The 13,049-nt window shown below is 24.4% G+C and overlaps 1 protein-coding gene across 1 annotated transcript; it reads left to right on the top strand.

Annotated features, from left to right (window-relative positions):
* The first annotated feature begins 359 nt into the window (after positions 1-359).
* On the top strand, positions 360-1,835 carry LOC127285650 (uncharacterized). The gene is made up of 2 exons (XM_051311772.1): positions 360-526; positions 1,001-1,835. Exons 1-2 carry the CDS (start codon positions 503-505, stop codon positions 1,544-1,546), a joined length of 570 nt encoding a protein of 189 aa, XP_051167729.1. The 5' UTR covers positions 360-502; the 3' UTR covers positions 1,547-1,835.
* The last annotated feature ends 11,214 nt before the right edge of the window (positions 1,836-13,049 follow it).

Below are 13,049 nucleotides of genomic sequence, written 5' to 3'. Positions count from 1 at the left end.
TTAATAAAAATAAATATTTATTTAAAAATAGTCAAGTAATTCGATTATTTGAATCAAATAAATTTTTTTTTCAGTGTAATTTTATAAAATTCATTGAAAAAAATACTTTGAATTAAAGAAAAGAGAAAATTTTGGCTCCTATTTGATTATATTATATATTATATAATTATATTTATTATATTATATTTTATTATTATTATTATATTATTATTATATATTAAAATTCTACGGAAACGTTTATAAAAATAGAAACTTGAAATTGAATGGCTTGAAAAAGAAATTGGATGAGAGAGAGATAGATAGATAGAGAGAGAGAGAGGGAGAAATATAATGAAAATAATGAAAAAGAGGAAAGTCGAAGAAATGCCGGATAAAAGTTTGACGGTTGTTCAGTGTGCTCGTGATTTCTTCCTCTACCGGGCAACGATTTCTTTGGTTGCGCTCGACTTGAGCGTCCTTATAAAAGCGAGGGCAGCATGCGGAGGATTTCAGTATAACTATCATGCGCACCACAGCTAAACTGACAGTGAGTAGACTTACAACCAATGACGTCATATCTAGCATTCTCATGGAGTACGCGCACCTTTTTTTGTTTTTTTTTTTCTTTCATTTTTTTTTACAAATAGTGAAAAATTAATTCAAAATTCCTTTTTATTTATTTAGATTTTTCTAAACAAAATTTTGCTTGTTTTTAATTAATTTTCCAATAATTTAAATATTAATTTTCTTAAAAAAATTTGGGGAAAAATTTGTGACTAATCAAATTATCGAATTGTTTTTTTGGACCAATTTACAATTATTTAATTTTATTTGTTTATGGTTTTTGGAATTGTGTAAATTATTGTTTCTTTTTTTTTGAACTCCTGTTTTAATTTAATTCGATCTTTTTCCCTTCTTTTAACAAGTATTGTCAGAGTAATTGAAAAATAAAATAGGGTGAAAAAAATTGATTGGATAGAAGTTTTTTTTAATGACAGATAATTAATTTCTTGGTATTAAGGTGATCCTCGTGTTCGGCCTATTGGCCGTGGCATTCGCTGAGGAGAAATTAAAGAAGGACACAAAACCGGAAATAAAAAAGGATGATAAACCAAAACGAGGATTGGATCATGTATTGGGTGATCATGGTGGTTTAGCTGTTGCCGGTGGTTTGGGTTTGGATGGTGGATTAGGTCATACCGAACATATTGAGACAGATCATATTAAAGCAGTGACAATAACAAAACATATTCCAGTACCACATCCATATCCAGTGCACGTTGATAAACATGTGCCAGTTCCAGTTAAAGTCAAAGTACCAGTGAAAGTTGATCGTCCATATCCAGTACATGTACCAGTACCAGTTCATGTACCAGTTGAAGTACCATATCCAGTGAAAGTACCAATTAAAGTTCCCATTGAAGTACATAAACATGTTCCATATCCAGTTAAAGTACCAGTTGTTGTCAAGGAACCATATCCAGTTTATGTTAAAGAACATTCTCATCATGGTGGTTGGGATCATGGACTTGGTGGTGAAATCAGCTGGGGTGGACATCATTATTAAAAAAAAAAAAATGAGAATCTAGATAGGAGACAAGGATCATTATTTCTAATATATCCTATGGATATCGAAAAACTTTTTTAAGAGAAAGTTAATTATGTTAAAAATTTGTCATAAATTCGCAAGATTTAGCTTAGTTACATAATTAATTTCCTGCGGATGTAATTGAAAAAAAAGCGAACCGTGCGAACTAGAAATAAGTCGAGAAAGCACCAATAATGTATTCATAAAAATTTTGGATGTATTTTTTTTCCCCCACATGGAATAAAGAAATGTGTTTTTTATTTATAAAGACGATCTCTTTCTTTTTTAATTTTAATTATAAGTAAAAAAAATTTTTACAGCTATTTCTATTATTCAATTACCTTCACTAAAATGGTAAATATGAAATTTTTCGTTTAGGACGTTTTTTCGTTTTAGTCATATTTAATTGGTTAATGTTACGAAATTTCTCCAAGTTTTCCGCATGTAAATGAGGAATACTTTCGAGAAGAATTTATGTCTCGCGCCTACAGTTAAGTTTGCTCATTAACTTGCCTCTAACTATATTGAATGAAAGGTCTTTAGTACAATCTCACCTGGGTGTTACTCTCATAAATAGATATACATTACAGCTTTCAATAACTATTTTTTTTCCTAAATAGTTGTTTGTCTTTATAAAAAAAATTCATTACAAAACTTTTCTACTTTTACAATTTTTATAGAATAACAATTTTTAAATAAAAATTCAGTGTCTGTTTTTTCATACAAAATATTTCGTGGAATTTTCTCCTCTTTTTTTCTTATTTAAATTATTCTAAAATATCAAACAAATATTTCTGAAATTCTTTTTTGAAAAATTCATATTATTTCTTTTTCTTTCTAATGATAGAAATTTTTTTTTTTGTTATTTTCGATCAAATTTAAAATAATGAAAACAATCTGTTTTTTTGTAAATCTATATGATTCGTGCTATATAGAGGAGCATCCCTAAGGATATTTGAACAGCAGGCGAGCGATTCGCTTCCGAAAACAACATTCTTTCTCTCTCTCTCTCATCCTTTGTATGTATGTGTTTGGATGCTTGTGCTGCAGAGTCTCTTTCTTCTTGTTGAAACTGAAAGTCTCCCGTTGGCGTAAATGATCTCCTTATGTATATAGTGTCTAGGAAAGTGAACGCTCGGGCGGGTCGACGAAAGACGTAAGAATATATTACGCTTCTATTACGCGTTTCTATTCAACTACATCATAAAGAAAAGTCGCGTAACACAAAATATTCGACCCATTTTTCATCGTTTTTTTTTTTTTTTTTTTTTCTTTCCTTTTTTTTTCGTTTTGCTTCCCATCGTTTATAAACTACATTTTTCTTTCGCTAACAATGCAATGTTTTTTATTGCGCGACCGCAGGAAAAAAAAGAACATATTATGTGAAACGTATTTTTATTACTATTCACCGAAATGAAAATATTAATATATAATAATATTAAAAAATAAAATAGAAAAACAAAATTTTTTTATTTTTAATATTAATAATAATAATAATAGTAATAGTAATAATAGTAATAATAGGTTATAATAATAATAATAATAATAATAATAATAATAATAATAGTAATAATAGTAATAATAGTAATAATAATAATAATAGTAATAATAATAGTAATAGTAATAATAGGTTATAATAATAATAATAATAATAATAATAATAATAATAGTAATAATAGTAATAATAGTAATAATAGGTAATAATAATAATAATAATAATAGTAAAAATAGGTAATAATAATAATAATAATAATAATAAATATTACCATTAGTAATAAATTCTTTGAAATATATATTCACGATTAATAAATAATGTAGATAATATTTAAATACAACTCATCGGTATGGTAATAAACTAATTGAATTAAATTTATAATATTATAATTAATAATTAATGTCAACGTTTATGATAAATTGTTATGTTGAATAAAGAAAATGTTATATAAAAATAAACCTACGCAAATTTTGCAAGGCATATATGACTCATATATGATTTGAAATTACAAATATAATGAATAACACAGATTTCTAAAGTTGTTATTTAAAAAAAAAAAAAAATATATGAAATTATAACTTTGTAAAAAAAACGTTAAATGGAAGCATTAAGAAATTTTTTTTCCATCAGGGCTAATATAAGTTTATTGCGCTCGATATATAAACAAGATTTCATCATTTTAATTATCATATCTTCAATTATATTTCCGCTCCAAATGGGAATAGTTATACATTTTTTTATGAAAAAAAAACCATTTTTTTTTACAACAGATTTTTTCTACAAAACATTTTTTTTTCCTACAAATATATAAAGCATTTATTTATATTGAATTTTTTTTTAAACGGATTTTTTTTTATAAAAATGTTTTTTAAAATATAGAAATTTTTTATAGAAAAAAAAACTTTTTTTTATAAACAATAATTTGTTTTGTAAATTCTTTTAGAAAAAATAATTTTTATAGGATAATTTATAAAAAAAATTTTGTTAGAAAATACAGTTTTTATAAAAGAAAATGTGTTATAAAAAATTTTTCCTATAAAGAAATCTGTGAAATAAAGAAAGAAAGTACAATATTCATTTTGTAATATAATCTATATAGAAAACGCGAAATATGAGAAGTTGATATATTTACAACTCTATATATATATATATATATTTGCCAGATCGAGTAATAATATATTTTAATAAAGCAGGAAGTTCCGGTTAGTGGCATGAGGGAGAAAAGAGGGGGGAGTCGAGGGCCTATAAAGTGTGAAAGAAAGAATAATTTTCTCGATTAGTATATCAAAGTTCAATTATGTTCAAGTTAAAAGCAGGATACATATCCTGTATTTATATTAAAATTTTTTTTTATAATTCCTATTTACCATAGAACATTGAAAATATGTATATATATATATATATATGTCGATTGCAAAGCATGTTTCCTTTCATATTCGATCTTGCACGATGAAAATTATTATAGTATGCGTGCGTACCATGCAAATCAACATTCTGATATATATTGCAAAAGGATATTTTTATCATTGATCAATAATTTTTTTTCCCCTCGTCAGCATTCTCAAGAAAATGATAAAAAATTCTAGGCAAAATTTTTGCTCTTTTAGAAAATCCAATTTTGGATAATACACTGAAAGAAAAAAAAAATAGTATTGAATCAAGAAAATCTATGTACTTGACCGTATTTTATACCAATATTTTCTTGATCAAAGATTTTCTTGATTCAAGAAAATTTACTTCAAATTAAAAAAAATTTCTTGGTTCAAGAAAATATTGATATAAAATACGATATAGGTTTTCTTGATTCAATACTAATTTTTTTTCAGTGTAGTTTATTTTAATGCCCCTAAATTTTTTTTTCTACTGTTTTAGTTCAAAAAATTCCCTTATAACCATTATTCTAGGTTGAAAAAAAGAACAATCAATTTTTTCACACCTTTTGCGAAACAAAGAAAATAAAAAAAAAAATGTAAAGAAAGCAATTTAAAGTAATTAAAAGAGGATGATTTATTAGTGGGACATTTTTCTCGAAGCGTAGAGAGATGTTATATATAAAAAAAATATATATATAGATATATAGAATATGAAAAGTTGGGGAAAAGTGATTACTTTGCGCAGGTGAGTGTGGATTTTTTTTTTTTTTTTTTTTTTGGAAGAAAAGGAACGCGACTTTTCAAGAATATCTCTTGTCACAATGGATGATATTAATCATGCTCGAAAGACAGGAAACTCGTGGGGAAGAATCGAAGGCCTTTAAAGCCTTTCACGTTTATCCTGCTAGTATAAAGTCGGGGTATAACAAAGTTACGTCAAGTGCCCATATGTCTATAGAAATTGAAGTACAATGTTACGACATGTATATATATATAGCAAACGTGAAACTATGATTTCCGGCAATGCCAACGGGGAATACGAGGGGTGATTGTTCAATTTTCTCTATAGTAGTATGAAATTTCTCCTCGTTTATTCCCTGCAAAATATATATATATATATAGTTTTAAGTTTCAATATATACCTATGAATACTAAAACGAGATATAAATCTCTGGGTGATAACAAAACTAATCGATTCGTCATACGGACGTTTATTTATAAATGTAAATGTATTTAAACCTACCTCTGCGAGAGTGAAAGTTCAACTAGTGCTTTAATATTATTAGTTCTGATTTTATTAAATACAAAATTTTTTTGATTTTAATTCAAATTTTACTAATTCATAGTAAATTTTTTTGTAATTAGTAAAATTCACTTTATTAAAAAGCAAAAAGTAAGACACTAATTCAAATTAGTTAAAAAAATGGATTAAAATAAGCAAAATTGGATTAAAATAATAAGCGTTGCTCTCTAAATCTGAATTAGTAAAAGTGTTTAATAATTTGAATTAGTGACTCATTTATTGCTTATGAATTAGTAAAATTTTACTAATTATTAGTAACTTTTACTAACAATTTAATTTAAATTTTACTAATTCATAGTAAATTTTTTTGTAATTAGTAAAATTCACTTCATTAAAAAGCAAAAAGTAAGTCACTAATTCAAATTAGTTAAAAAGAAATTACTAATAAAAATTTAGAGCACAGAAAATTGTAAGATATTAAAATAAGCTGCAACGATTATTATTTTAATTCAATTTTGCTTATTTTAATATCAAAATGAATTAAAATAAGCAAAATTGGATTAAAATAATAAGCGTTGCTCTCTAAATCTAAATTAGTAAAAGTGTTTACTAATTTGAATTAGTGACTCATTTATTGCTTATGAATTAGTAAAATTTTACTAATTATTAGTAACTTTTACTAACAATTTAATTTAAATTTTACTAATTCATAGTAAATTTTTTTGTAATTAGTAAAATTCACTTCATTAAGAAGCAAAAAGTAAGTCACTAATTCAAATTAGTTAAAAAGAAATTACTAATAAAAATTTAGAGCACAGAAAATTGTAAGATATTAAAATAAGCTGCAACGATTATTATTTTAATTCAATTTTGCTTATTTTAATATCAAAATGAATTAAAATAAGCAAAATTGGATTAAAATAATAAGCGTTGCTCTCTAAATCTGAATTAGTAAAAGTGTTTACTAATTTGAATTAGTGATTCACTTTTTGCTTATGAATTAGTAAAATTTTACTAATTATTAGTAACTTTTACTAACAATTAGTAAAATTTTACTAATTATTAGTAACTTTTACTAACAATTAGTAAAATTTTACTAATTATTAGTAACTTTTACTAACAATTAGTAAAATTTTACTAATTATTAGTAACTTTTACTAACAATTAGTAAAATTTAACTAATTCTAAAGCAAAAAGTGAGTCACTAATTTAAATTAGTAAACATTTTTACTAATTCAGATTTAGAGAGTGCAGCTTATTTTAATGCCTTTTAATTTTCTGTGAGAGTATAGAGAAAAAATTATTTCGTTTATTCAAATAGTTAATTAATAATGATAATAATTAATTATTGTACTCTCTAAATTTGAATTAGTACGAATTCGTTCAATTTAAATTAATAAAAATTATTTTTACTAATTTTTAGTTATTTTCCACCAAAACTTTTAGCAACTTTTTAGTTTTTAGCACTTTTTTTTAAAAAAATAGTGACTCACTTTTTGATTTTCAGTTACAGTAAATTTTTTTTTACTATAATAGTAATTATACTAATTTTTAGTAATATTTTACTAAAAAATTGGTGAAAAATTTTACTAATTAAAATTTTCAAAAAGAATTATCACTAATTAAAATTTAGAGAGTTTTAATTTAATAAATATATAATAGCAAAAATTTATTTAATTCAAAAGCAAAAAGTGAGACACTAATTTAAGTAAAAATTTTTTTTTTACTAATTCTTCAGACAGTAAAGATAAAATTTTTTTCTCCCTTTTTTTATTTTCAGTTCGATAAAAGTGGATTATTAAATTTTGAATTATTTACAAGTGTTTGGAAATTTAATTCACCCAGTTAAGGTCGACGGAGTAAAATATTGACATACACAGTGTCTTAACTCACTGTTGAAACAGCTCACTTGCGAGAATCAATTCAGTGTTCTCAAATTAAACAAACTTGCTAAACTTTATGATCAACATTTACTATAGGTACCCTGAGAAGTTTTCTTAAGTTCTCTTGTGTAGAATTATGTTTCTTATGAAAGTTACTCGTCCTAAAACTTGAAAATTATATATAGACACTTTTTTCCCCTTCATTTTTTTATATTCACACTGTTAATAAATACAATTATTAATTTTTTTCAAAAAAAAAAAAATTCAAATATTGGAGAAAAAAAATTTATTTACATTGACAAATATTAATATTTAACAAATATTTGTGTAGCATAAAATTGAAATATTTTTCATTGTTAGATAAAATAATAAATATTTTCTTCTGTGATATTGTAACTTTTTTTTTTGCACTTTGGATTTATTTTATCCAATTTTTTTTTTTTATTTGCCGAGAGTCAAAAAGCTTGTGTGCTTTTTTTTTTTTTTTTTTTTATTTTTTCGAAACCAAGAGCAATTGAAAATCCTCGGATTTTCACATCAACGCACGAACGAACTACATGAATCTGAATTGAATGTTTCAAACAGATCCTACGTTCAACACAGTATGTCACGTTCATATGTCGATTTGTTTGTTTATTCATGAAAAGATCACGAACTGTTACGATATTATTACTATTGTCCTGAAATTCTGAACAACACTGGGCTATATGGCTTCTGTTTACTCGAAAATCGCGTAATTCGCGTTAGTAGAAAAAAGGGAAAGGATATACTGTTGCACTTTATATATATATATGTGTGTGGATTTGTACTTGTTGGAAAAAGTGAGACAATATTTGTAAACAAATTTGTAAACAATAATAGAAAATTTTCATAAAAACTGTATAGTTTAATTTTTTGTAGATAAGGTTTTATTGGAGTAGAACCTATTTTTATTTTTAGTAGTAAAAGCATGTTTCGTTCAGACAGAAAATTTTTGAAGTGATTTTAGAATCAGTAGTAAAAGTTAGTTTTAGTCAGACTGAATTCAGAAATTTGTGAAAATTTTGTTTTCAGTAGTAAAAGTATGTTTTGTTCAGACTGAATATTTTCAAGGTTTTGTGTCTTTAGTATCAGTAGTAAAAGTCACTTTCAGTCGGACAGAAAATTTCCAACTTCTGATTTTATATCAGTAAAATTACTCAATTTTAGTTAGACATAACTGAATTTTTGGTACCAGTAGTAAAAGTAAATTTCAGTCAGACTTTTTATATTTTTACAATCAGTTTACAGTTACAGTTTTTATTATCAGTAGTAAAAGTGACTTTCAGTCAGACAGAAAATGTCTAACTTCTGATTTTATATCAGTAAAATTACTCAATTTTAGTCAGACATAACTGAATTTTTGGTACCAGTAGTAAAAGTAAATTTCAGTCAGACTTTTAATATTTTTACAGTCAGTAGAAAAATTCAGTTTCAGTCAGACAAAATAAAAAAACTCAAATTTTGATGTTGAGTAGTAAAAGTCACTTTCAGTCATACAGAAAATTTCCAACTTCTGATTTTATATCAGTAAAATTACTCAATTTTAGTCATACATAACTGAATTTTTGGTACCAGTAGTAAAAGTACATTTCAGTCAGACTCTCCATATTTTTACAGTCAATTTACAGTTACAGTTTTTATTATCAGTAGTGAAAGTCACTTTCAGTCAGACAGAAAAGGTCTAACTTCTGATTTTATATCAGTAAAATTACTCAATTTTAGTCATACATAACTGAATTTTTGGTACCAGTAGTAAAAATAAATTTTAGTCAGACTTTTAATATTTTTACAGTCAGTAGAAAAATTCAGTTTCAGTCAGACATAATAAAAAAAAAATTCGCAAAATTTTGATGTGGAGTAGTAAAAGTATGTTTTGTTCAGACAGAACATTTCTGAACTCTTGTGTTTTTATTATCAGTAGTAAAAGTCACTTTTAGTCAGACAGAAAATTTTCAACTTCTGATTTTATATCAGTAAAATTACTCAATTTTAGTCAGACATAACTGGATTTTTGATACTAGTAGTAAGAGTAAATTTCAGTCAGACTTTCCATATTTTTACAGTCAGTTTACAGTTATAGTTTTTGTTATCAGTAGTAAAAGTCACTTTCAGTCAGACAGAAAATTTCCAACTTCTGATTTTATATCAGTAAAATAATTTAATTTTAGTCAGACATAACTGAATTTTTGGTACCAGTAGTGAAAGTCACTTTCAGTCAGACAGAAAATTTCCAACTTCTGATTTTATATCAGTAAAATTACTCAATTTTAGTCATACATAACTGAATTTTTGGTCCCAGTAGTAAAAGTAAACTTTCCTTATTTTTACAATCAGTAGAAAAAAACAGTTTTAGCCAGACAATAGTAAATCAGTTGCAGTAGAACAAAACATTGTCTTTACATTATTTTTTTAAGTAGAAAAATTCAATTTTAGTCAGACGATAATTTTACATTTTTTTTTTAATTTCTTAAACCGTTAGCAAAAATTACACCACACATAGGTATATTGAACCATATATGAAAATTGACTAGTTCATTAATGACGTCAATTGGAGCCAATCAATATTCTAAACTTGACATTAAAAATGTTTGTAAATCTCTATGCATTGCAACAAGTTTCACACACCAAACCTTGTGCAATGAAAGGAGTCTAAGTTGATAAATACATATTATAAAAATGATAAAGCCTTAATGAATTTATGTAGACATTCACTTCTGTATTAATCTAGTTATTGCTTTAATTTTTTTTTCCCCTTCTTTTTGTAACCTACGGAGGTGAGACGGAATTGGTCAATCGTCATTAGTCGTACCTGTTACAACTTGTCACACATATTTATTTCACCTTTTTTTTCCCAACTGTATATATTTATATATATTTTTTATATAAAAAAATAACAAAAAATTATTTAAAAAAAAAAAAAAACCCTGTAAAATACTTTGTATAAAATTATTATATTTACATAAATGGAGTAAATAGGGAAATTTTTATTATTTGTATTATACAAATTGCATGTAAATATTGGAAATTAATTTGAGGGGGAAAAATTGAAAAAAAAAAAATTATTCTAAACTTTGTTGTAAGCTGAGTTAATTACATGCATGTGTTTGTGTAACACTAAGTTGTGCAGTTTATGCGCTCTAATAGTTCCCGAGTTTATAGGTGGAGCGTGTATAATGCAACATATGATACGCAACGTGCGAGCAATTTCTGAATGCAATTTACAAATATGTTTTTGATGCTTGTGGAAACTTATCTCCAATGATTATATATATATATATGGAAAATAAAGCAATTTACCGCATTTTCATAACTTGAAAATTATATTAATTATTCTAATTAGTTGTTTACATATATTCATCCATTTATCCGCGAGAACACTTTTCAAATTTTCCCTAAATTACTCATTTTTTTTTTTTTTTTATTTTATTATTATTGTTACAGTGGAAAAAAAATTTCTTTGATTCAAATAATTAAATAAATATTAACTTAAACGAAATAAATTTTTTTTTCATTTAAAATATAATTATTTTTGTATGACTTTTCTAACTTGTTTCTTCTTTTTTTTTGTTTCAGGTGAGTTACAGTTTATTATACATAGTCCTCTACTTCATGGTAAGATAAAACATGTTTATTTCTAAATAACAAAAATTATTTTGATTAGAAAAAAAAATATTTTTCATTTAATAATTAATTTTTGGTATTTTTTTTTAGATTTAATTATAAATAATTTAAATTTTAATCGTTCGATAATATTATCTCTAAATCTAATTAAGTGTAAACAGTGGATAATTAAATAATTAGACGCAATTAATTATAAAATTAAAAAACAAAAATGCTAATGTTTATTTATGCTAAATAAAATTATTAATTAATTAGTATATAAAATATTGCATATATATTGCAAAATATATATATATATATATAGAGAGAGAGAGAGGCTTTCGAAGAACATTGACATGAAGAAAACAAGCTTATCTTTTTCATGAATCAGCCTTTTACTCGAAGAAAATGAAACGTGTATCACATTTCTTAATCATTGTGTAAGAAGTAATTTTCTATAAAAGAGGAGGAGGAAAAAAAATGAAAATCCTACGCGAGGAAAGTTTGAAAAAAAAAATTTCTTTTCATAAAATATAATATTAATAATGTTATATTTTATAATAGTAATAATAATAATAATAAAATAATAATATAATATATTATATAATTTTATACAATATAATAAATCATCATAATAGTAAAAATAACAGTGATAATAATAGTAATAATAAAAATAATAACAGTTATAATTAAGTATGTGGTCCCCCCCCCATTTTTTTTTGACGATGTGTTAGACTAATGGGTATTGGTTCGTATCACCCCCCCCCCCCCTCCTCCACGTGGATTTAATTACACTGCGGGTAAATTCTTTTATCGTCGCTTATTTCAGGGCTTTTTTTTTTTAACGATATTTTTACACGTAGAAAACGCGACCTGCTTTTACAACCCATTAATGTCTTATGGCACGTTTCTGTGAAGATTAAAACGGAATCGTATACCCCTTGCATGCTTCGGTCGAAAATTACGATCCACTAAATTGGTGCAACTGATTTCATTTATTCATTTATAATGAAACACATACTACTGACAATTTTGCGCTATAAACAATAAATATTCACACAACTGTTATCATCTACATATTGTCCTTTCAATTCAATTATCACAAAAAAATTAAAAACATTTTTTTTTTTTTTTTAAAAAAATGTTACTCAATTTTTTTTTTTAATACCAAAATTATAAATATTAACTATTTATTAAATGTAAATTTATTATTATTATTTTTTTTTATTATTAGTATATTATTATTATTATTATTATTAGTAGTAGTAGTATAGTTATTACTATTATTATTAAATTTTAATACCGAATTGTAAATATTAACTATTTATTAAATGTAAATTTATTATTATTATTATTTTTTTTTTTTATTTTTTTTTTTTATTATTATTTTTAAAAAAATTTTTTTTTTATTATTAGTATACTATTATTATTACTATTAGTATAGTTATTACTATTATTATTAAATTTTTCTTTAAAAGGAGAAAAAATGATTTTATCTTGTTTGCCTATTTGGTTGACGATTAAGTTTTCGACATTTTTTTTTTTTTTTTTTTAAATTTTCTTATCGCAAAAGAAGAGTAGTTTTCGGAAGAGCATAAAGATATAGTACATATCTTGATATGCAGCCGCAATGTCTTTTTCATGGATTCGTGTAAATCGGGTTGCCTACTATCAACATATCCTGCATATTTTTCACATAGGATTTTCAACTTATCCCTTTTTGAACATGATTTTTTTTTTTTTAGATGATTCTAAATTTTTCTTTTTATTATCGATCTCTTGTTATGGTAATTTTTTTTTTATTTCAAAAATTGGGCAAAACAAAGAATTGAGATAAAATATATACTTTTTTTTTTATCGTCTTTGA

Source organism: Leptopilina boulardi, unplaced genomic scaffold (genome assembly GCF_019393585.1).
Source record: "Leptopilina boulardi isolate dan_hultmark-lab unplaced genomic scaffold, ZJU_Lbou_2.1 LbouV2_337, whole genome shotgun sequence".
Taxonomy (NCBI): Eukaryota; Metazoa; Arthropoda; class Insecta; order Hymenoptera; family Figitidae; genus Leptopilina; species Leptopilina boulardi.
Note: the sequence above shows the minus strand (reverse complement) of the source record. Positions and strands in the feature narration are given on the sequence as shown.